This window comes from Lissotriton helveticus, chromosome 6 (assembly GCF_964261635.1).
Source record: "Lissotriton helveticus chromosome 6, aLisHel1.1, whole genome shotgun sequence".
In the NCBI taxonomy this organism is placed as follows: Eukaryota; Metazoa; Chordata; class Amphibia; order Caudata; family Salamandridae; genus Lissotriton; species Lissotriton helveticus.
In genome coordinates, this window is record NC_136067.1 from 2,053,733,556 (window position 1) to 2,053,759,760 (window position 26,205).

General features: G+C 46.3%; 1 protein-coding gene across 1 annotated transcript in view; it reads right to left on the reverse strand.

The window, feature by feature from the left end:
* The window catches only part of IFT172 (intraflagellar transport 172), a 1,142,656-nt gene that overhangs the window by 804,974 nt on the left and 311,477 nt on the right, over positions 1-26,205 (reverse strand). The window contains exons 20-23 of the mRNA XM_078650113.1: positions 5,318-5,410; positions 4,831-4,908; positions 3,514-3,762; positions 3,039-3,117 (exon numbers count right to left, since the gene is read on the reverse strand). Coding sequence (XP_078506239.1) covers positions 3,039-3,117; positions 3,514-3,762; positions 4,831-4,908; positions 5,318-5,410 — 499 coding nt within the window. The remainder of the gene's footprint in view (positions 1-3,038; positions 3,118-3,513; positions 3,763-4,830; positions 4,909-5,317; positions 5,411-26,205) is intronic.

Below are 26,205 nucleotides of genomic sequence, written 5' to 3' on the forward strand. Positions count from 1 at the left end.
GATGATCTGAACAAATGACACTGTCTATTCCGTTGAAGGACCGGCAGGAGACACCAGCACAGTGTCAGGAAAACTGTCTAACCCACTGGTCTCTTGCAACTCCAAATAGAAATTATCATCATATTGTGGCCGAAAATCACACTCATCATCTCCTTCATTACCAAAGGATGGCTTGCTTTGGTGAGAACCCAATACAACACATTGTTGGTGAGCCGGGCACCACCTAGGAAAAGGTGCTCATTTCTTTGAGTCAGAGTGGATTGGAATGGGTCACGTTCAAACTATTACAGGACTTGACTTCAACCGAGGGCGAGAAGGATTTGGTTCGGAGCCAGAAAGGACAATACAATCAATGTCCTCCTTCAGAACTGGCAGCGTTGGAGCAGCATAGAGAGGGAAAGAACCTGCATGGACCGTGGTGCCGGATGTGGAATCAGCTCCAGAGCCGAAGCTGAACCCAAAATGGGTGAGGAGGTACAAACAGGGCAGATGACAGATCGCCACAGGAAACCCAATTGGAAGCCTCCAAGGATCCATGGGGCCTAAAGGCGTCCCAGAAGGAGCCGGGAAGGTGCCAAAGAAGTACAACATGGCTTCCTTGAAAGCCTCAATCGGTTGCGATCCCGCTGCTGGCCCCAGAAATTTGGGGAGAAATCAGATCAGCTGCAGGATTGGCCCCTAGGCAGGTGACTTGGAGCAAGTTCAAGGGCACTTTGAAGTCTGTGTGACTTCTCAGAGGGGGGAGTGGCAAGACTAGGACGAGTCCCACTTGGCCTTCCCTCACTTCTTCTTAGACTTTGACTTACCAAAAGACTTAGGCCATGAAGAAGACCGGCCCCAAGAGGGGGAACAGTTTTACGCTCTTGACCTTGACTTAGAGCCGGAGTGTGGCATAATTGACATCCTACAGCATTCAGTATTGTACAGCTCGGCTTTGCAATTCTGGATCTCCTTCAGATGCATAAAAGTGCACTCCTCACACAATTTCAAGTTGTGGTTCCAACTCAAGTACCAGAGTCACACCTCTTTCGAATCTGACATAGACATCTGCTTGTGACAGTCACTATAAGAGAGGACATGTTCGCTTGCATACTGGAAAAGCTATTTTTAAAGCAAAATCTCGTAAACTGACAAATAAACTTTAGGCGATAGCTCCAGATCAAAGTAAGAAGGTGCAGAAAAAAGAATCTGACACCAGCATGCTTCGGTGGTGGTTATATGCAGCTCCAAATGCCACTTCGGGGGCAGAACAGGGTTGAGATGAAGACACACGTCATCTTCGGCCACGCAGGAGCTTTGCTGAAAAAATCTTCTGGATCCAGTTTGACGTCTAGGGATATTCTAAACTTGAGGAATCAGCAGTTAGAATTATCCATCCCAAATAAAAAAAAATCTGGAGTACTCCTTTCAGATTATGAATTCTTTTTTGTCTGAAGAGCACCCATCACTAACAACAGTAACCTATCAGAACTTTCTGCACATCTGCACTTGGGTGTTAGGAAAAACACTTTCACACAAAATAAAGTTGCCAAATAAACAACTGGATCACTGGTAGAAGCTGCATAGGTTTTTGAGCTCATGTATTATGTTTCTCTTTATCTCCCCATCTGCCAAACATCCCAGGCAGTAGTAGCTTCCTCACTAAAAATGCTAATTTAGTGACTATTCCCAACTCCAACTGTGGACACATTCCATTGCTGCACTAAACATTCTTCTGCTGCATTAAAACATATTTAGAAGTAATATTATTCAGAGTCCATACTGCTAATCGCTAAATTATATTGTGTACAATGTATTGGAGAACCTCAACTTCCTCTTTAGCATCTGAAAATATTACTCATGTCAAAATGGGTGAGAATGACTTGGCCACTGAAATGTACACTGAATAAAAAAAAGAGTCTATGGATTAACTCTCACTCTCGGTCATGCAATGATCCCCCTGGATGTTAAAGGTGCTTTGAGCTGAGAAATATAAGAAAGACCATAACTTGCAGAAGCTTTAGTGTACGCGACTCCAAGGAGTTTCTGATGAAGATGTGAATTTCCCAAGAAAGTAACTTGAAGGGGCATAAAATTAGCTAAATAGCCTAAATCTGGGTTTAGCCCTTAGAGAATCTCACACTTAATGATGCCTGCCTTTTCAGAACCATAGTTGGCATCTGCCTCTGTGACATGCCTCATTGCTAAAGACAGGATCAATAAAATCCTGTTACACAAGCATATATGCTGTGCACTCTAGCAATTCAATCACACTCCTCACTACAATATGTCCCCCCGTATCCATTATATTTGAGTAAATGTTTGACCGTATACCAGCTCGTCCTACAATACATTACCCTACTACTTTAAGTTATTCTTCATGATAAATTAACTTCAGAACAGCTCCTACTCTCCCCCAGTTCATCTTTTCAAAATGCACCACCTGCCCATGCATTAGGGATAATGAACAACAGCCTTTTATAAGCAATCGTGAATCAGAGCTCAGCACATCTGCTGTTCGGTGCTTCACTCCTCTCCACATAAGTCCCTGTTTACCTGAATACCAACACATACATTCTTCAACCCATGTCATTCAGCATCTTTCACCTTCTCCCTACTCTACCTTCTCTCCATTTTGTCCGCCGAGGTTTACATTTTTAAGAATCAAGCTATTTTTTGTCTTAAAGTCTTCAACAGATGCCCGGTTTAAGCACTTCCCCACAACTACTCCCACCAGGATTACATATGTAATGATATCTTAGTGACAGATCATTTTAGTGACTATAAAAGCAAGCTGATCCATCCTTTCTGACTACAGTATTTTGGGGGACCATTTCGTAATCATTCAGGCATTGCTACATTAATACAATGGTTTGGAAGATGGACATTCATCAGAAGGAGAACCTGACCGACTGATGCTCCTGCTGTGTGACAAAGAAAGGATTATTGGTTGTGAGTCACATATACAGCATGACATGAAATATGCCAAGCATTACTTGGACATGTGAAAGCCAAATGAAAGAAAAGTTATATTCTAGTAAAGAGAGGATGTGTTTTACCTTTCCTAAAAGCATTGCCCTTGCAGAAACACTCCAGAGCTCTCCTGCTGTTCCGAATCTTCTCAAACAGGTCACCAGCCTACAAGAAAACATGAAATGGAACCACTCTTAATATGGGTACATGATTAAAAAACCAGACGACTCAAGAAGGGGCACAATCATGCTGCACATGCAAGAAGGAGCACAATACCAGGACTAATAAAGGAATGAAGCTTTTCCAGCCAGTGATGAAAAATACATACAAGAGATTCACTTTTGTCTGCACTTAATTCTGGCTTTAAATTTCTCAAATATGATACTATAATATATAGAAAGCTAAACTATTTAAAAGGGAGATATAACATTGAAGTATATGTTACCTAACATATTTTGAATGTTGAAGTTATCAATAGAAAGTTAAATCATTGAAAAGTATATTAGAATTGCAGGGAATCTTTAAGAAGCCCCAGAGAGCTGTGGCACTGGGGGCTCTTACCCTCTCATAGAATTCTCCTTTAATGAGAGACGCGGTGATCCTTTCCACGACTTCGGTGTCCACCATTAGCTCATCCCTGCTGATGGCGAGACGGGCAGCCTTGGCAGGTAAGCCAGCTTTCAAGTAGAGGTTCACAGCAGTGACATAATCTCCTTCCTGTTCCCTCACTTCACCTGCCCTTTCCTCCTGCTGGCTCTCAGTCAGCCATTGGTAATAGCTCCGCTTGAGGTTTTCCAGTTCAGGGTGATTCTAACAGCAGAAAAAGGTCATTATCAAATGTGAATATCTACTGTTGCATAACAGGCAGCCGATCACCCTCACCCGCAAATCCCAGTTGTTTTGCTTTCTTATACATAAGTCAATGCAACATGGTTAGTTTCCAGACTGAGATCATTATATGCAGCTAATCAATCATGGTTGAGCTATGAAATTAGGCCTCGGTGAATATATTGCCGAGTGTTTTCTCTGAGATTTGATAATGTACCTCAAAATTCAGGTGATTTCCAAGTATGTAAGGAACAATTAGCCTGCTGAAAAAATCCCGGTTAGATACAGCAAAACAGAAAATGTTTCTGGTTCCCTCCTTTTCAGTGGAAGTTTAGGAGGAGATTCACAAAATAAAAAAATAAGTGAGGGAGGGAGAACACAAGAGAGAGACTGGGAATTACCTTAAAGAATGGGGTGGAAACATGTTTAAGTGCAGAAAAGTCAGGAAGTCATGTTAACTTGCCTCCCTGAGACTCTCTCCCCCCCTTGGTTCAGTATCTTCTAGCGCCGGGAAACCCTTTTTGGGTAGCTGTCGCGCTCAATAAACTCAACAAATAAATAAATAAATAAATAAATAACTTTGGCAATAAGATAGTTAAAATAAGCTTTACATTTCTGCCAACCACAATGGGTCACAGATTGGCAAGGTCTATATGCAATACATATTCCAAATTCACCATCTATGAACAGGTTTTATACTACTGGGAAAGTTCTAGCATTTATTTGTAAAAAGCACAAACTCTCTTCAACTAGCAACTTGAACCTCCTAAGTGTTTCCTATGTATCTTCTTCAGTGAGTGCAGACGAGACAGACAAGAAGTCCAGAACAAGAAACCACTATTACACGTTTCTTGACACCATCTTCCATAGTGCGGAATGAAGCGTGAAATGATGATGAAACAAAACAATAAGAGGCAGAACATGAGAAAGTAGAGAGAAGTACAAAGGATGAGAAAGGGAGGGTAAGAACTACATCAGAATAATGGGAAGGAGTGAAGAGATCATAGAAAAATGATGACAAACGAGGTACAACGCTGCACAGTTACTTACCTTTGCTTCTGCTACGGCGATGCAATCATCCCACATGTGGAGCTCTTGGTACATCTCCATTGCTTCAATGACAGCATTCTGCATCAACGAGAACACGCACCATTGGCTCATGGAATCATCAACAAATCTCACCACAAGTATTGGCTACAGCTAATCTGTGCTTATGTCTATCTTCAATGACTTAATTTGAAGATATGAAACATTCCCTGTTGTTTATGTACCATAGGGTATTAGCATGCATAGAGAACCGTTTACATTCCATTAAATAACAAAATGATACCTTCTTTACATTTTCACCTACCTCGTCCCACCACCAACCGAAACTATGGCAACTTATCGTTTTCTGGTTTGCATTTAACTAGTTGAATTTTCATCCAAATTACTGCATTAGCTCACACTTCCCTTTCACAGATTATTGCAACTTGATATTCTTGTTCAAAGGTTTTACATTTTCAGTGAAATATAGGTCCTGTGTTCTGTCTCTCACCTGCTCCAAAAAGATCATTTCTGCCAGCTTGTAGTTCTTTTCTAGCATTGCTAGACGAGCACGCACTTGATAGTATTCTGTGCCATCGCCGCCCTGTAAAAAAGCACAGGCTCGGTCATATCAGGAGTCCAGGTCGGAGATTTCGGAGTCATTTAAAGATAACCTGCAAGAGACTTTGTTACTTTTCAGATGGAAAAGAAAAGGTTACTCACCTGTAACACTAATCCTCCTGTATTGGTATCATTCATAGATGTGAATATTTCAAATTCATGAAAAAGACAATGCTGGAGCAAAATTGTTTTCGTAGTGACAAGAACAATACTTCACAAAGAAGGGCGGTTTCACTCTTGAGCAATAGTATGCATGTGCAACAGAGGACTTGAGGACTGTGAGTTCAAGGCTGTGTGTGATCAAATAAGTGTAAGCTTATAAAATATATTTGAAATGAATCAATATCCCACGGGAATATTCACGACAGTGCAGATATGCCTTATAAAAGATTCTGCACACCACCTAGAGTCCTATGCAAGTTCCATCTGATAATTAATTTATGTCATTTGTTGACTAGATGACAAACGTGTTTCCATTAAGTGCAAAAGAGTGAAGTACTTGTTATAAGTTACACCATGCACACCATTCACAGTTAAACTGTGGAGAGTTTCTCAAACAATGTTATCAAAATATTACAAACAATGTTTGTCTTATTTCATTCTTTTTGTACTTTCTTAGCATTCTTATCCTTGTGGAGACAGCTGCCACGTTTCATCCTATTTGGTTTTTTTTTTTCAACACTCTTCATTTCAGGAATCCTTTTTTACCTTGAAAATGCAGGTGTTCACGGATCCTTGATATCAACCAATTATTTTATTTATTTTATTTATTTTATTTTTTACATTTGTATGGCGAACAGCTACCCAAAAAGGGTTTCCCGGCACCGACAACATGTTGCTGGGCGAAGTTACGCAGGAAGGCTTGCAGAGAATTATTTATTGAAAAGCCAGGTCTTGATATTCTTTCTAAATCTGGCATAGTTTTCCTCTGTCCTGATATTAGCTGGGAGGGAATTCCAAAGAGTTCCCCCCATTCTTGCTAATTTGTATCTGGGGATCACAAAAAATGCTCCTGAGTGGGAGCGCAGCATCCTTCCAGGGGTGTAAGGGGTGACAAGTGCTTGCAGATATTTGGGGGCCGTGAGATTTTTAATTTTGAACATATAGGTGAGAGCTTTGAACCTAATGCGTTGCTCAATCCTGAGCCAATGTAAATCCTTCAGATGTTTGGATATACTGGTGAATTTGGGGATATTACAAAGAAGTCTTGCCGCTGAGTTTTGAGCAAGCTGCAGCCTTTTGATCACGGCCTGATTTGATCCCATGTACAGAATGTTACCGTAGTCGAGACGCGATGTTATCAGTGCGTTTACTACGGTCTTTTGGGTTGCAGGGGGCAGCATCCAGAGGATCTTCCTCAACCATTTCATTATGGTGAAACAAAGACTGACTACTTTGTTTGCCTGTTGCCTCATGGATAGAGTGTCGTCGAGGCAGACACCCAGAATCCTGCATAAAGTGAAAATATATGTTGCTAATTAAACCTGTTGGCAAAAATGGCTGAACGATACTGGAATGGATTCCTGATTTTAGAAGACATTAGACAATACAAGATAATAACTGGAAAAGCTCAGCCAACTCAGCTATGCTGTAATTACACTTTCTGAAGAGATCACCAGGTATACACTGGACAAATCAAACACTAAAATAACACTAACATTTCAACATCTTGCAACTGTCCAGGCTAATTATACAACTGCTTCAATCTGAATGCTGTTACGTTCTTTTTACCAGCACATTGTTGGCTTTCATTACCCACAAAATTCATGAAAATGAACAAAAGACTCACGGTGACAGTGATCCTAAATCATGGCTATTAACGTGGCTCGTTATCAATGAGTTAGGGTCATTACCTCCCTGCAGACACACGACAGAGACACAGTATATGACATATTCAGAACCCTCACCTCAACAATTCATTCATGTACTATTGATCATCACACCACCATAAAACCTTGGCCATGCCCATCACTCCACCTTGGATATAGCCCAGTACCACATAGATTATGGGAGACATTATATCATTAATGCTCGAAGTATGCATGGATAAGCCAACAAAGGTACAGCATTTTGCAATTAATCTATCAGAGCCTTCTAAATTTTGCAAAATGTATCAGTCCTCACATCCTAGGAAAGTATTTCCATGGTAATTATCATCCAGAGTCGTCTCGACCAATCGTCATGTGACGAGGATGATATCTGTTAGCACTTAATAGCAATCCACTATTCAGCAGCCAATAACACATTGGCTATCACTGCCAAGACGTTGTTGAACATCCTATCTATGATTGGGAATCCAAACCCAGAGTGCTTGTAACAGTTAGCCACAGAAAAATATGAATTCATTCATTCAATAACTTTATTTCGGCTCAAAGAACCATAAAAGTGCACAATATCATATAATACGACTCAGTATAGAGTAAACCACACAGCTATAAAACACATTACCTAATTGATCACACAACCTCTCCACAGAAGGCAGTTCAGATGGAAATATATAATATATATTACAATAAATACTATAAACCTGTTTAAATCGATTACCCCTGATAAAATATAACCCTTATTAAGAACTCCCCTCTTTAGACACAAGTATATGGGACAAAAACCTCCAAGAGATCCTACAACTAAACCTAGAGGGGTTCGCTATGCCAACCATATTGTCTAGGGTCTGGGAATATTTCATATAAGACTGTGTCATTCTCATATTGCTCTTTCTAAAGTGCATAGTGCTAGAATAACATATTTTCAAAGCACTAAGACCTTATAGTAGATATTTACATGCATTTTGCTCCAATGTGCCAGGTTGGGCTGGGAAGCGAGATTAGGGAGTTGTGTGTTTGCTATAGACCATACATCCCCTTATAATTCTTCAGAATTATCAGGGGCCACGTGCTAGGGCCCGGCTTCATTCCTATCAAGGAAAAACAAGGCATCACAGAAACCTTTTCCTCACACACCAGATTGAGAACAAATATTTAGAGACTGCGACAGCAATAGGCTGGTGAGTGTCTGTTTTCAAGAGCCTATGGGTCTCATGGCAACATGATGTCCCTAAATTTCTGCAGAGTTCAATCAACCATTTGGCCCTAGATTTCTTGTAGGCTCTGCAGAAAAATAAGACATGAGCATCTGTTTCTTTGTCCAAACCACAGGAAGGGCAATTCAATGATGTATCACAACCCTCACCGCTCCAATAGTTGGTAAAAGTGCGCAAGGGAAGAGTTTTCTGCCTAAACTGAATGTACAGCTTCCTTGCAAAGGCCGGCTGCACCTCATCCAGAAAGTCCTCAAATCAATAGGTTTCTTTAATCCCTAGAACTCTTATTGTTAGGAGAGACTTGCCAGAAGGGAGGTTGATTTAAAGCCCTTATAACATTACACCAACTCCCCCTTGGACATGTCGAACAAGACACTGCTGGATCATCCCACATATTGTAAATAGAGGGGTTCGACCCATATAGTCAGTGGGACCTGGGTAATAAATTGAAGTATATGAAGGGGTCCCAGACAAGGAATACACAGAATATATAAAATCAACTGGATTATCACACAATTATATAAGATCAAACACACAAAGTAACGGTTGACAGTGTTTTTATTTTCACTGAACCCACAAGACCATATAGTGGTTATATATTCACTAGTATTTATACACAAATGTCAAATGCGCCCACACAAGGGAGGGGAAAGGAGTGCAAGGGGAGGGGAGGTGCTTCAATTAGTTAACATCACTAATTAGAAAAATCGTTAAGAACAAGTCCACACATGAAACCATCATTGTCATTGATCTATGAATCGGAGATCAAGAGAAAATACATGTTTTACAAAACATTCCACATAACAGAGACTCCTGTAATGATTATTATTATCAATCTTGGGGTGAGGAGTTCGTCTTGAGTAGAAAACGGTCTACGTTTCGACCCAGGGGTGTAGGATGATGGATCCTTACTAGCGGGTCTTCTTCAGGACGTGAGGGGGGTGTGGTGAAGGAAGCGGTGGGGCCGAGTCCTAAATATGATAGTAGAGAAATGCGCAATTACTGTTGCGGTCTCAAAAGAGTCCCGAAGTACATAGATTAAAAAGGCCAAAGGGCCAATAAACAAAATACTAAGCGTAAGAGGGAAATTAAGAGTTAAAAAGGAGGGTAGATACACTGAGGGCAGGACAACAAATGATTACCTGGCACGCAGGTAGACAGGGCCAAAAGGCCTACTGGGCGTGTTATGTCTCCTGACGTAGTGAGATCCTTCAATAGCCCAAGAGTTTTGTTAGAATTAACCAAGCGCTTGTCTAAAAAACATTAAATGAAGAAATTTTGTCAAAAAACCAAAGCGCTGTATATGCAGGCAAAGCTAGCCTCGCATTATCGAGAGGACTGTGACTCACCCAAACCGGATGATGAAATTCTGTCAACAAGGAGCAGACACAGCGTGTCTCCTTAAGGGCGGCGGATGACTCCGTGGTTTTGGCGTCCCCAGAATTAATCAAATCAAAACATCTAAAGGGATGAATTATGAAGGATTTTTTAGGCGATTAGGGCTCAAACCAGTAAAATAAATAAATAATAGCGGTGTCTGACAGGAACGGTACAGTCTCACCACACACAGAGGGGCACACGATACAAAGTAAAACGTGGAGCAATGGCGTCAGGCGCCTACCTTGTATTCTGTGGATCACCCGTTCCGTAATTACCAAAGATTAAAGTAGGAATGAAACCGGCCTCGTCTAAAAAACATCAAATGGAGAATGTTGTCAAAAAGACGGTGCGCTGCATATGCAGGCTAGAGCTCAACTCGCATTGTCAAAACATTGTGACTCACCCGACAGGATAAAGAATTTCTATCGACAAAGAGCAGACTCAGCATGTCTCCTTGTTTGGCGGCGGGGGCCTCCGTGGTCTAAGCGTCCCCAGAAATTATCAGGTACATTTTGGAAACCATCTGCAGGGATGAATTACGAGGGAATAGTAAGGAGGCGGTTTGGGCTCTAATTGGTAAAAGATAACAAACGCGGCTCCTATGCAGGGACTCACCCGAAATGGGTCAGAGCGGAGCCATCGTCAGCGCGTGTCTACCTGGAACCAGGAAGTGTTTCCATGGTTACCAGGATCAATTTTAAAGACTCCCAAAAGAAAGACTCGTTGCTGAGTAACATAGTGACAGAACTTGGAGGAAAGACTACTACTCAATAAAAGAACACCCTGTGCGGCAGGTCCGTGCTTCCTGACTTGTGTTCTTTTATTGAATACCAATTTTCATTCTTTTTCTCAAATTTTGTTATTTGTGGCCCTTATGATTATGTTACCATGCACATTGGTTTAGGCAACTTTTTCATCTGATGATGTATGAAACCCCTTAAGTATCCGGGTGTAGTAGTCTTTCCTCCAAGTTCTGTCACTATGTTACTCAGCAACGAGTCTTTCTTTTGGGAGTCTTTAAAATTGATCCTGGTAACCATGGAAACACTTCCTGGTTCCAGGTAGACACGCGCTGACGATGGCTCCGCTCTGACCCATTTCGGGTGAGTCCCTGCATAGGAGCCGCGTTTGTTATCTTTTACCAATTAGAGCCCAAACCGCCTCCTTACTATTCCCTCGTAATTCATCCCTGCAGATGGTTTCCAAAATGTACCTGATAATTTCTGGGGACGCTTAGACCACGGAGGCCCCCGCCGCCAAACAAGGAGACATGCTGAGTCTGCTCTTTGTCGATAGAAATTCTTTATCCTGTCGGGTGAGTCACAATGTTTTGACAATGCGAGTTGAGCTCTAGCCTGCATATGCAGCGCACCGTCTTTTTGACAACATTCTCCATTTGATGTTTTTTAGACGAGGCCGGTTTCATTCCTACTTTAATCTTTGGTAATTACGGAACGGGTGATCCACAGAATACAAGGTAGGCGCCTGACGCCATTGCTCCACGTTTTACTTTGTATCGTGTGCCCCTCTGTGTGTGGTGAGACTGTACCGTTCCTGTCAGACACCGCTATTATTTATTTATTTTACTGGTTTGAGCCCTAATCGCCTAAAAAATCCTTCATAATTCATCCCTTTAGATGTTTTGATTTGATTAATTCTGGGGACGCCAAAACCACGGAGTCATCCGCCGCCCTTAAGGAGACACGCTGTGTCTGCTCCTTGTTGACAGAATTTCATCATCCGGTTTGGGTGAGTCACAGTCCTCTCGATAATGCGAGGCTAGCTTTGCCTGCATATACAGCGCTTTGGTTTTTTGACAACATTTCTTCATTTAATGTTTTTTAGACAAGCGCTTGGTTAATTCTAACAAAACTCTTGGGCTATTGAAGGATCTCACTACGTCAGGAGACATAACACGCCCAGTAGGCCTTTTGGCCCTGTCTACCTGCGTGCCAGGTAATCATTTGTTGTCCTGCCCTCAGTGTATCTACCCTCCTTTTTAACTCTTAATTTCCCTCTTACGCTTAGTATTTTGTTTATTGGCCCTTTGGCCTTTTTAATCTATGTACTTCGGGACTCTTTTGAGACCGCAACAGTAATTGTGCATTTCTCTACTATCATATTTAGGACTCGGCCCCACCGCTTCCTTCACCACACCCCCCTCACGTCCTGAAGAAGACCCGCTAGTAAGGATCCATCATCCTACACCCCTGGGTCGAAACGTAGACCGTTTTCTACTCAAGACGAACTCCTCACCCCAAGATTGATAATAATAATCATTACAGGAGTCTCTGTTATGTGGAATGTTTTGTAAAACATGTATTTTCTCTTGATCTCCGATTCATAGATCAATGACAATGATGGTTTCATGTGTGGACTTGTTCTTAACGATTTTTCTAATTAGTGATGTTAACTAATTGAAGCACCTCCCCTCCCCTTGCACTCCTTTCCCCTCCCTTGTGTGGGCGCATTTGACATTTGTGTATAAATACTAGTGAATATATAACCACTATATGGTCTTGTGGGTTCAGTGAAAATAAAAACACTGTCAACCGTTACTTTGTGTGTTTGATCTTATATAATTGTGTGATAATCCAGTTGATTTTATATATTCTGTGTATTCCTTGTCTCGGATCATCCCACAAGCTTGCTTAAGCAATAGTTGTTAGGGTTTCCCTAATGTAGTGAAGCCGTGGTAGACTAACGGCCACTTGAAGTCCTAGGATCACCACCAAAACCAATCTATAAGAGGTCAGCGTCACCTGCACAATATCTTTAATAGATATGTGTCCCCATTGCTCGGCACCATACAAGATAGCACCTAGGGCTTGCATTTTGTAGATCTCAATAGTGGGGCTAACAGGTTTATAAGAAGATCCCTTCTACACCCTTGCACCAGTTTTAGCCTTTGGTTGGCAATATGGAATAACCAGTCCATATTCTCGCTAAGAGTTAATCCTTGATAATCAAAAATGGGAACCCTCATGAGGGGTGGCAATGGTGACAGGGGAAGGGAGATAAATAACAACTAGCAATTGCCTAACCAGGGTAAGATCGGGAAACAAAGCTGAAATATTTGAAAGTAGATTCGAAATGTAAAGTTTTCTATATGATATCAAAGCTCCTGTGAATGGAACACTGTGCGTTGCAAGTAACAGAGTTTAATACAAAGATTTGTTTAAAAACAAAATAGGAACCCTCTCAAGGAGAGTGCCATTCTGGCTGGGGTTTAATCATTTGGAATGTGATGGGTTAAAAACCATAAAAACATTTATAGTTTCATTGATTTCAAGGCCCCTCACCCTACAAAATTAATTGAAGCTATCTAATGTCCTAAGGATGCCCATTGGAGTTTTAGACAGAAGAGTATCATCAGCAAACATCAATGCCGGTATTTTGCAAGAACCAAGCCTGGGTGCATCATTGTTGCTGGTGGTATTCAACAGATCTAGAAGACCACTAATATACAGGCAAAATAGCGTCAGGGCCATCACACACCCTTGACGAACATCCCTGATGACTGCAAAGGGTTCAGAAAGTTCTCTCAGTATGCCACAACGCACCTGCGCAAAGTTATTCTCCTGCAACCTCTTTATTATATGGCACAGATATGGAGGAACTCCCATATCAGTCATCACTGCCCAAAGTAAATCCCTCGGAACTAGGACAAATGCTTACTTGAGGTCTACATAGATCAAATAAATTCAAGAATTGAAGTTTTCTAATATAAGAGTTGCAACCTTTTCTAAAAACCTGCTTGGAACGGACTGTGGACCTTTCCTTCCTCTAGCCAATCCTGTAGTCGGTCTAATAATACCCGGGCAAATACTTTTTGCATTGTATCAATTAGACAGGCAATAGTGGAGAACCTTTCTTACAGATGGGTACAATCTCTGCCCCAAGCCAAGAACCGGGAATTGGCATGCCCTCCATAATAGCATTGGAAATTGCCCACAGATAGGGGCCTCAAGCCTTCGGTTCAGAAAGATAGAGATCCCCAGGAATTTTATCAATAGCCGAAGCCTTATGAGAAGTAATCTTGCAAACAGCCCTAAGGACTTCCGAGATAGTTATCGCAATATAACTCTTCTGACCTGAAGAAGGTAATACACTATTTGGCAGGCCCTTGGTATTAGAATCCACTATATGTGTGTCCTGTCCATTTAATACTCCATAAAGGGACTTATAGTGCTCATTCCATAGATCGGCTGCAATGTTATGTTCTATGTTGGTTCTTCCCTCACAATTTCCAAAGGTAACTATATCACAGAATTCCTTGGAATGCTTGCGCTTGATAGCATTAGGTATAGAGTAACATTTTGCTTTGTCCCACTCTTTCTTTGTGAAGCTAATGGCTCTATCGTAAATACCCCTCGTAGATTTAATAAGACACATATCCTTGCTTTTTAAAGCTTTTTTTAAAGCTAGTTTAGCAAATCTACACTCTTTGTTGGTTGAACCATGAGGATATATTCTTCCTACAATGGCTGTGCCTTGTTTCAGTATAAAATAGATCTTTCAGTGCACCGGCTGAAAAGGCATGAATGCGGGTAACAAACTTTAACATACATTGATATAACTTTACACAGAGCTGCTAGGGAATTATCCACCACCTTACACAGAGCATCAATTAGGTCCTGGGACGGCTGCATTGTGGACCAGTATAATTTTCGTCTGGACAAGGTCAACCTTAGCCTGTTGTCTAACATATCGATACCAGTTGCCAAAGTACTCCTAAAGGGTAGAGCTAAGGCAAGGGACAGAGCGCTATGGTTACTATCGTGTATGGATAGTATTTCCAAATCTAAGACAAAAGACCATAATCTTATGTCCGCAAGAAAAATAGTCAATTAAAGATGCGCAGCCTGTCCTATTAAATGTATGAGCACCCTGTCAATCTGATTTAGTTCACCCTTTACATGCCTGTATGGTATAGTTCAGTGTGACAGCAATAATTTGGAGGGCCAAGGGGGACCATTTTTTGATGGGGTGTATAGACCGTGCTAGAATGGCCCATAGCCTGTCAACACTTAGTGTATCAGCATGATTGGCAACAAGGGCTCAAAATGACAATTAAAGTCCCCGCCTACTGTTTTGGAAGCATTTTCTGGAAGTGAGGATAGGAATGATGATAACTGCTTGTTAGACCTGTCAGTCCTTTGGGTGGTCCCTCCTCATTATTTATTTATTTTGTCGCTTTTTGCCTCCTAGTACTTTTCATTGTTGTGTTCACTGGAGATTTTTGGTGTTGTCCAGGGGGTTAGGTGCTACCTTGTCCCTATAACTTTTTGAGGCCTAGTCACCCTCTTAGAATGGTGAAGACAGAATCACAAAATGGTGGCTTGTAACTGCCACAAATTTCACCTCAGGGACCTGTGCCATAGGACTACTAAGGGAAGGCTCTAGAACCTTCCGGCTGATTGTGTTAGCCAGGGTCCAGCCTATAAAAGGCCAGAACGTGGGCAGCCATTTTGGAGAGTGGAGTAAAGAATGACCAGGGCGAGGTTGAGGAGTGAAGCGGTAGTGTAGGGAGGAAGGCGCGCTGTGTAGGGCTAGATTGACCCCTGGGCCAGCTGCTCTATTTGAGGACGTCACCCTCTATCTACTGACTAAGCCCTACCACTGGTTATCGCCCTTAGCTCACATAACCCCCGGGTAGTGCTCCTGAGTGAAGCGTCATTGAGTCACCTGGTGGGAGCGGTCGATTGATGACCAGGGAATATTTCAGAGAAACAACTGAGTTTGGAGAGACTGTCCGACTTACTTTCCCCCATCCTTTCTCTCATGGCCCTACCCGAGCTGCTTCCTCAAGAGTGGGTGTGAGGACTGAGAATTCACCGCCACTATTTCCAGGGGTACTTGGTGTCCATATGATCCCGTAAAGAGTCTTACCTGGTAGTGGTTGTCTGCTAGAGTCCTCGATACCAGACTGTTGTGTTTGCTTCATGGGGCCCCTTGTTGAGAAGAGCAAGGAGGATCCGGTTTGAGGCCGGTAGGACAGTGATAGCTGAAAAGAGGCATCGCGGAGCTCAGCGAGAGTCAGCAGGAGAGAACCCAGGAGAAGGGGGCGGAAGTTTGGGAAAGTCCGGCCTACTTTAGCACCCGCCTCTCTGACGCCTGAGGCGAGGGCGAGCCGCGTAGTTCTCAAGAACGCGGAAGAAGCGGCAGCGTAACTCCGGCCCCGTCAGCTGAGGAGAGTCTGCAGCGTGAGAGCCGAGAACCGTCACAGTGCTGCTAACACGTGACCGGAATAGGTAGCGTGACGGAGCGAACTGTCCAGGAGGAGACTGATTGTACCCTGTAAGACTGTGAGGAATGTGCAGGGCCCCTGGGGCTGAGAGGGCCTCGCTAGTGCCTCCGGAGTTGAGTGTGAATGGAGAGAGAGTCGGGTTACTCCCAATTACCGGCACTGTATAGACCAACTATCGGGGCTGTCAACGTGGGAGGGAAGGAGAGTGACTTGTGAAACCTTCAGTTGAGTTGGGGGAATTAATAAACCTCCCGGCATTCTGAGAACAAGCGGAGAAGTGGGGAAGTTATAACAACGGCATAACCTCACCGGAGCTGGTGAGATAACAGGACTAGAGCAAAGGAAACCACACACCTGAAGTGTTACCTTGCCTGGTTACATACCTGAACTGTGAAGCCATCGTTAGTCCAGTAAATACATCTCACGAGGGGTTAATGTAAATCTGAGATGTAATATTGGAGTCATTCTGTTTTCATTTTCAGGAAAACATTGTGCTAAAGTACTCAATTTGCTTTATGTTAAACTTCTTCAATCTAACCCAGAATGTTGAATTAGAACTTTAGGAACTGAAGGAATCTAACCTGCTAAAAGAAATGTTTAGAGTGAACAAGTTTGGCCAGAAAATCAGGATTCTATAAAACTGGGAAAGTCTGTAGAAGCAAGTAACATTAATGCACTGTCATAATTGTAAATGTGAAATTGATTCTGCAACTAAGAGAGATATAAGGAACTGACTAAACGAAGATTATAAAGATTTTCTACTTTTCTAAACGAGGTGTGAAGTGTCTTTTTTGGTGGGTGGGCATTGGGTTACTGTAATAGATGCGATGCAAGTATAACACAAATGCCTTGGAGTAGGCCTTCCAACTCTGTGCCAGGCTACCCTATGTGGACTGGTAACCCCAGGTCCAACACTGCTCAACAGTAGAAGATGCTTAGTGGTGAATAAAATAGAGGCAAAAAAGTGAGATTTTTATTAAATATTGTCTCTTCCTCTAGTTAAAACCAAGAACAGTGCAAAAGAGCAGTGTCAACAAATAACTGCGAATGGGCCGACATGTTTCAGCCGACAGGGAAAGAGATCCCACGGCTTTCTTCAGGGCCTCTGTTCTAAAACTTTTTTGCTACTGCATAAAGTGATAACAGCAAAGAATATAAGTGAAATGTTTTCAAAAAAGGATATAGGTGAATGAATCACTCCATGTTCCTATTCCTCCGTATCAAATGTTGTGTCTCACATCCAGTTTGACCGGGGACTAGACCTCACCTTACCTGGACCGAGCTCAGGAATTAGGAGGCCCGCTCTGTCCGTGGTTGCCTTGAGCAGTTCGGAACTGCTCGAGGCAACGACGTTTTAACTAGAGGAAGAGACAATATTTAATAAAAATCTCACTTTTTTGCCTCTATTTTATTCACCACTTTTTTCTTGTTTTGCACTGCACGTATTCCCATACTATTTCAATTCTCACGGTCAGTAAAGTGATTGTGGGCTTGACCCATTTTACATCGATATAGTGGGTATGGAGATGAGTCTCAATGATCAAGGGACATACCATCCCATTTCTTGGATGACCAAATGAAATAATTGATCATTACTATACTTTGATGGGAATCCATTGATTATTTATGTGTCTCACCAACAATCACTAGTGTCTTTGTTTTTGTATACGGTTGTTTCGTCCTGTAATTAGGCCAGATAGGAACTCGAGTCCTGCCTCACTTGGTAAGGAACCTTAGCCTTTTTTTAGCCCAATATTTTGGCTTCTCTCTAGACCCCCGGTTTGTTGTGTTATTAGTATTAGTCTTTAGGGGATGAAAACCTGGGCTGGTCTTTAAATATCCCTTAGACCCTTTCTTCTCTGTGGTGTTTTCTTATACCATCTTTGACCATAACGGCCGTGGGATTATTAATACCCTCAAAGAGGAAATTGAAATGGCTGCGATAAAATTTTTCCCTTTATGCATAATATGGTTGGGAGACTTCAACTGTACGTTGTGCCAGTACAGTTCGCAAACAGTATGTGGGCTTTTCCCATTGATCTTATGGAGAAAGGTATGGACGGGGCGTGGCATAGGCACCACCGAGCATGGACGTGTGAGTCCCGAGCTCCGTGTCGGCCTCGGCATTTATCCTGACCTGTGATTTCCTCGGCGGTGTCGGAGCCCTCAGTGGGGGCCCTCAGGAATTGTGAGGGCCCTGTGTCCAAGTTGAGCCCAGATCTCGGCGGCGGGGATCGCCGCTGCAACTGTTGCGGCTGCCGGCTTTACAGACGGGCCGGTAATCTTCCTTGCGGCCTACGCGAGGTCCGGCGTCCCCGGCCTCGAGTGATCCTGAGCCCGCCGCTGCGTTAGGCGGCCCGGCGGAGATGCTGTGGCTGGGTGCGGGGGCCCCCGCACCGGATGGGAGTGTAGCGCCTGCTGTGCAGCGCCGGCCGGAACACTGCTGATGCGGCGGAGGCGGTGAGTGACTAAGCGCCCTAATCTCCTGCTGGGGCCCAGAAGAGCCAATTGGATGGCGGTGCTGCCGTAGTGGCGCTGCGGGGACTTCCTGTGGCAACGGGGACCTCGGAGCCGGACGCTGTGCAGTCTCCCCGCCCTCTCGGCGCTTGCTCCCCCACACCTCAGCCTGGAGGGGAGCTGGCCTCATCGTTGGGTGGGAGCTAGCCCGGACGTTCGCACCGGCCCCCTGCCCTGCAGAACTGTGGCCTGCCTGTGCCCGTGGGGAATGACGGCGAGGATGCCATAGTAGGGCGCCTGCTCGGCCCTCTGGTCGGATTGCCTCGACTCCACGGGCGCTGTTCACTTACGGGGGGTGCACACCCTGACTGGTGGATTGCGACGCGCCTGGAGTGGCGGTTTGAACCGCGGGGTTACAACAGCGAAAGGTGCTCCCCGGTGGTGCAGGAGGCTGCCGCGGAGGGAGTGGTGCCAGCGGGGGCAGGGAGCGTCCATTTTCTGAGGATCCCGGCGCGGTGGCCGGGTGGAGCCCTATCCCTGACAAGTGGTGGCCAAGGTTGGATCCCTAAGGGCCTGCTTCTGTGGTGAGGACGGGCGAAAGGACACGCGGCCATTGGGGAGGCCCACTGGTGCACCCGTAGCGCTTTTAGTGGTGTGAGATTGGGAACACCTGACCCCGGACTCTTGGGTGGGGCGGCTGCCCTTGCAGCTGGGCCATGGGGAAGCCACGGCGCACCCCGGAGGCAGTACAGACAGACCCCGCGGATGACTCGCTTGACCCTCAAGCCCAGGCCCCGGTTAGAAGCCCGGCTGTGGGGTTACAACAACAGCAAATGGACCAGATTCTTAAGGCAATAGCGGACACTAAGGAATCACTGCACCTGGACATAACGCAGGTTTCAACCAGCCTTGGACTGTTGCGGGCTGATCACGGCAAATTAGCGGATCGTGTCAAGAGCACAGAAATCGAGCTTGCAACGCTGGAGCCGGCGCAGAAGGCGACGGATGCGTCGCTGAGCGACCTCTCGCGCAGAGTGCAATTGCTGGAACGAAGGGCCGAAGACGCGGAAGGGCGCAACAGACGCAACAACATCAGGGTGGTGGGCCTTCCTGAAAAATGCGAGGGGGATGATATGGTCGCCTTCCTGGAGAAATGGCTGCCAGAGGTGGTCGCCCCCGAAGGCTTGTCCCAGTTCTATACCCTGGAGAGGGCTCATCACGTGCCGGCCCGGCCCCCGGCTCAGGGCCGTCCCCCCAGACCAGTGGTCGCGCGCCTGCTCCACTTCAAGGATCGTGATCTCCTACTGCGGAAAGCCCGGACATCTGGCCCCTACAGAGTGGACAATGCCTCCGTTTCCCTCTACCCTGATTATTCGCAGGAGGTCCAACATAGCCGTTTTTCTTTCATGACTGTCAAGAGGGAGCTCCGCAACGATGGCATACAGTATGCTTTGTTTTTACCGGCATGTCTGAAGGTGATAGTGGATGGGACTGCCTCCTTTTTTGACGATCCCAACGACGCCTGGCATTGGCTCGAGCAATATCGCGCGGGCAAGGATGGCCCGGGACAACGGGGCTCAGAAACCGAGATGCAGCCAAGACCCCGACGGGGCCGACGCAACAGGAAACGTGGGGTGAATGGGCAATCACCTACTAATTCCCAGACTGGTCTGGAAAGGAAAGCAGCGCTACAGGCGGTAGCTCTCATCTCCGGATCAGCGAAGGCGACATCCTTGGCAGACACTACATCCCTCCAGGGGTCGGAAGAGGTGGGGTCCGGGGGTTCTGAAGAGGATAATGACCATCTGCCTGAGGTTACTCCACGGACTGTTGATGGCCTGCTGGATGACTGTTGATCCCTGATTCCACCCTGTGTACAGTGAGGGGACAAATTCAGGGAGCGAGCCGCACCACTGGGTGGGGTGGACTTGACTTAGTGAACGAGGGCGGGGGGATGGATCCTTGACCTGAACGGGGGGCTTCGCCTTGAGGAGGGGGGGATTCGGCTAGGGGGGTCCCCCTGAGGCGGGGCGCTGCCGGGAGGGAAGGGAACTTCAGATGCGAGGCCTGACCACTAGTTTAGACGAGGGAGGCCGGATTCCGGCTTGTGCTGGTGTTGAACCACCCCCTCTACCTCACACTTACTGTGAGACTCTGGTAGCTACCAGGGTGTTTCCCTTAGTGGGTTAGCGTTTGGATGGGTACCTATGGTTTAGAGCCTGTTCTGGGGAAAGTTGGGGTGGGGGTTGTTGGGGTAGATGTGTTCGGGAAGGGGTTGTCAGTGTGCCCCTTAAGCTGCATTGGGTTGTGTTCGGTGACATTCTTTCCTATGGCGACCCGACTTGAATTGAAATGTGTAACGTGGAATGTGCGAGGGCTGAACTCCAAGAGGAAACGTTATAAAGTGCATGCATATTTAGTTCGCAACGGGATCCAGGTGGCCTTTCTGCGGGAGACGCACATTGATCAGACAGAGGGACGGGCGTTGCAAAGGAGGTGGCGGGGACAGTTGTTTTATACCACTTACTCTGCCTTTGCCAGGGGGACATTAATATGGGAGCGATCAGGGGTCCCCTTCCAACCTACGACCACTATCATAGACCCGGAGGGGAGGTATGTGCTGGTGTTGGGTCGCCTGGATGGTAGAGATGTGACCTTCAGCAGCGTCTATGCTCCGAACTCCGACCACGCCGCATTCTTTGCGCGGCTGTCTGGGAAGTTGGCATCGTTTCTAGTTGGCACAGTATTTATGGGGGGGGACTTCAACTCAGTCACCGACATGGAGCTTGATCGCTCCCACCCACTGCTGGCTCAGTCGGCTGTACGACGGGTGGCCAAGGTACGCAGGGACTGGCAGGAAGCGTGGGGGCTAGTAGATGCATGGCGCGCACAGCATCCCTCGGGCAGGGACTATTCCTTTTATTCGGTGCCACATGACTTACATGTGCGGCTTGATGGCGTCTTGTGCACTCCGGGGTCGTTGGAACTCCCATACAGTAGCGAGTACTTAGCGAGGACGATCTCGGACCACGACCCCTGCCTGATCACTGTGCTCTGGTCGCGGCAACGGCAGGTGATCCCGACGTGGCGATTGAACCCCGCGACGCTGGAGAACCCCGTGTTCGCGGCGGAGCTCGGGGAGGGCATAGAGCGCTACTTCCTGGGCAACGCCGGGACGGCATCAAGCAGGGCGCACGAATGGGACACTTTTAAAACAGTGGTGAGAGGGACATTCATTTCGTCCGTCGCTGGGGCGCGCAGGGTATTGGTACAGGATATAGACCACCCTGCGCCAGGCGAAAATAAATAACCACACGGATAGGAGCGGCTCGGCTGCGGTGGCGGCGGCGCGCGAGGAAGTGGCGACACAGGTGGAGCGGCTCCGCTGCTATGATTATAGAGAATATATGGCCCGTGCTCATGCTGAACGGGACAAGGTAGGGACGATGTTGGCTTGGCTGGCTAACCCGGCGGTCCGGGGCTCCTCTATAATGTCTCTGACTACACCCTCAGGGGACCTGGTCTTCTCCCAGACGGAAGTGAATACCCAATTTTTGGAATATTACACGCTGCTGTATCAGAGCAGGATGAGAGAACCCCCCGAAGGTCTGGATGATTATCTAGAGGCCGCGGGACTGCTGCAGTTGGGTCCAGACCAGAGCGCCAAGTTGGGCGCACCTATTTCGCTGGGAGAAATTAGGGCAGCGCTCAAACACATGGCTCGGAAAAAGACGCCGGGCCCCGACGGCCTTCCCGTGGAGTTCTATGCAGCTTATTTGGACCTCCTGGTGCCACACTTGCAGTCGGTTTACCAAGAGGCGTGGGAATTGCCACCCACCATGAGAGAAGCGATCATAGTGCCGCTGTTGAAGAAAGGTGGGGATCCTGAGTCCAGGGCTGCGTACAGACCGCTCTCCATGCTCACAGTGGACTATAAGATCCTCAGTAAGATCCTGGCCACGCGCCTTTTAGATCATATGGGCACTCTGGTACACCCAGACCAATCGGGGTTTATCCCTGCTAGAAATACTGCGACGTGCATACGGCGGTTGCTTCGTATCATGGGGGATGGAGGAAACGGCTCGGCGGGGGCGGCGGTGCTGTCGGTGGATATCGAAAAAGCGTTCGATAGCGTGGAGTGGCCGTATCTGTTCCGAGTGCTGAAGGGGTTTGGTCTGGGAGATCATTTCATCCGTTGGACCAGGCTGTTATACAGCTCTGCCAAAGCGCGGGTTCGTACGGGACGTACCGTCTCAGCGGCCTGCCGAGTGGAGAGAGGTACTCGACAAGGCTGCTCTCTGTCCCCTCTCCTGTTTGCGCTGGCTATCGAACCGCTGGCGGCACTTGCTCGCCTGGGACATTTGTACGAGGGGGTCTTGCTGCACGAGGAGCTTTATTATGTATCGTTGTATGCGGACGATCTTCTTTTATATTTGGCCGACACAGGGTGCGCCCTGCGGGGCGCTAGGCAACTGCTCGGAGAATTCGGCCGCCTGTCCGGCCTCCAGGTGAACTGGAACAAGACCTGTTTGTTCCCATTGTCCCATGGGGATGGGCCGCCCCTGACACTTGATGGCTTGGGGTGGGAAACCGACTGCTTATCGTATCTGGGGGTCTGCATATTTCATGCCCCTGCCGACCTCTTTGAAGGGAACGTGGGTGGCACGCTGAGAGGGCTCAGAGGCAGCATAGTGATCTGGAGTACTCTCCCCCTATCGGTAGTGGGGCGCGTGGCCCTTCTGAAGATGGTGGCACTCCCGCGCCTGCTCTACTTCTTTCGTACCCTCCCGATCTGGATCCCCGTTTCCTTTTTTCGAACACTACGGGCGGTGGTGACGGAATTTATCTGGGGATCCGGCAGACGTAGGGTTGCGTTACCCACCCTGATGCGGCCGAGAGAGGAGGGGGGCTGGCGGCACCAGACTTTGAGTGGTACGATCTGGCGGCGCAGCTGCAATGGCTTACACAGGCAGTGGCACGGGAGTTTAGGGGGCCGGACGGTCCGCAGGGCAGGGTCATTCCCAGGCATGTCCTATCATTCATTATCCTCCCACAGCAGCTCCGGCTGGACCAGCTCACTCTCGAGGAGCGCACCCTCCGGTCATGCTGGCTGCGAAGTCAGAAGCGTGCGGGGTTCGCGAACCCCTATGCCCCGGAAATCCCTTTGGGTATGTGCACGGCACTCCCTCATGGTGGTGATTGGTCGCATTGGCTGGATGGGAGGAGCGCGGGCTTCACATGATGGGCGATTTATATAGGGACGGTGTCTTGCTGCCTTTCCCGGCCTTGCGGGAAGCCTTTGACCTACCAAGAGGGGACTATTTACTGCATGCTGCCCTCGTGGCGGGAATTCAGAAATACTGGAAGATGGGATTGTCGGAAACCCCGACGTCGTTGGGGTGCCAATACGTCACTATGGCGGCGGGTACGGTTAAGGCCATCACCTGCTTATATCGGCGACTGTCCACGGAACACCTTCCCCCTCTGGATCGCCTGAGAGGCAAATGGGAGGGGGACCTTGGCAGGCCCATCCCGGAGACGACGTGGCCACAGTTGCTGAGACGGGCCTGGAAGGGCATGCGCAACGCTAGGTTCCAATTGGTCCAATTTTACACTCTCCACAGGGCCTACTTAACCCTGGTCAAGATTCTGCAGTATTTCGGGGGGGCCCGGTCGCTGTGCCCTCGGTGCCAGGCAGAAGACGCTGATTTTGTTCACATGTTTTGGTCCTGTGTGGGGCTAGGTTCTTATTGGGCGGATGTGATGGAATGCTTGAATCGTGTGACGGAGCGAGAGTTGGAGGCTGAGATGGGAACCTGCCTCCTGTTGTGGTTTCCACACACCCCTTCCACTAAAGTGACAAGCAAATTTTATGACTTGGGCTTAATTATGGCAAAGAGGGAGCTCACCATGCATTGGAAGGCGAGGGCAGGTCCTAGTTTTGGGAGATGGAAGACGAGTTTCCGGCGGTGGGTTGGGAGTGAGGCGACACTTCGACTCCAGCTGGCTAGGCGCTCCTCTAATGATAAGGCGATGGAAGTTGCGAGGGCTTGGGGAGCATTGGTGACGGAGCTCCAGTTACCGGAGGAGCCGGAAGGCGAGGACGTGGTACAGGTCGGGGCAGATCAGGGAGAGAGCACTAGTGTGGAGGCCACCGGGAACGTTGAGGGGAATGTCCTGGATGGGGACGCTTAAGCATGTATAGGGAGGAGCCACGCACTACACGTCACATCCTGTCAGATTGATAGTTCAGAAAGGAGAGTCGGGGCACATGTGAGCGAACGGATGGAAATTACCTTTTCTTGGGATTCATGGTGATGTTATTTTACATTGATATAGGTTGACCTTTGTGGACCCAGATTTGTAGATGCTCCATTGTACAAGGTGATTTGAGGGCACACTGACGGGGGGGGGGGGTAGTGGGGGAGGAGGTAGGGGAGTTAGGGGGGGAATAAGAATATTGAGTATTGTTTAATCCTGATTGCTTGACGACGACGATCGAATTGTATCCAAGGTTTTTTATCTTCTTTTTGTATAAGATGGTAAATAGCTGATATGTCACTTGTTTACTCAATAATAAAAAAACTCTTTAAAAAAAAATGGAGAAAGGTATGGACCTCGGATGATCTACTACTTTCAAGGGCGATCATCAGAGACTGCATGAACATGGAAAAGGCCCTGTCCATCCCTTGGCTTTGTTATGTTAAAAATACTTTTCACAGGATTGGCTTGGGTCACTACTACGATAATCCCGATGGTATTCAACCTAATATGAAATCAATCATAAAAAACGCATACTATAAATAAATAATTATTTGTCTTTCACTATACAAACACAAGCTTGTTTCCTCTTGACTAGGTTTAGTCTCTGCACCTTGCACTTTCTTGTGGTTTTCCCTAAACAGGAGAGTTGGTGTGAGAGACTGACTCCCTGTCCTTGTAATAACCTGGCCCAACAAAGTACTATGCACTTTATGCTGTTTTGCACACTTTATAAAGATACTAGGGCACGCTTATTAAGCCTCCTTTACAGGAAATTCGCCCCTGTTCCTATCAAGAAGGTTTTAATTATGTATGATCTCTGTCCACTAATGTAATTTGTAGTGCTGTTCTTAACTTCATTAGAACTTCGCTGTCAATTAGGAAAAGGCATGAATTGTTACTGGAAAATTAACTTGTATTTTATCAAAAATGTGTTTTTAAAACTGAGAACTTTGACATGAACTCCCCCCAATTTTTATATAGAAGATTTTAAAAAAGTTTATATTAAATTGTTTTATATGGTATGGTCCACTTTTATGATTCTTGTGAATCGAACAAAGTTATTTAAACTGAACTGGTGATCCCGCGCCCTCTGTTGTCATGGGGAGCGGGGGATGTAGTTCTTCTCCCCAGGAACAAACAGACAGCAATCACGGAACAAGAATATTCATTTTAGTCATGGCTATTCTACTTAGCCAAGTAATTAACAAAAGCTGCCATCTATTGAGAACCCTTTTAATTTCTGCTACTAATGGTGGCTAATTTGCTCTATGCAATCCCTGTATCTTGGTGAATGGGCAAGTCATATAAACATCCAGATATTTAATCTTTCCCTCATGCCACCAAAAAGGCAATATTCAAACTACCACCTAGCACCCATTAGGGCCAC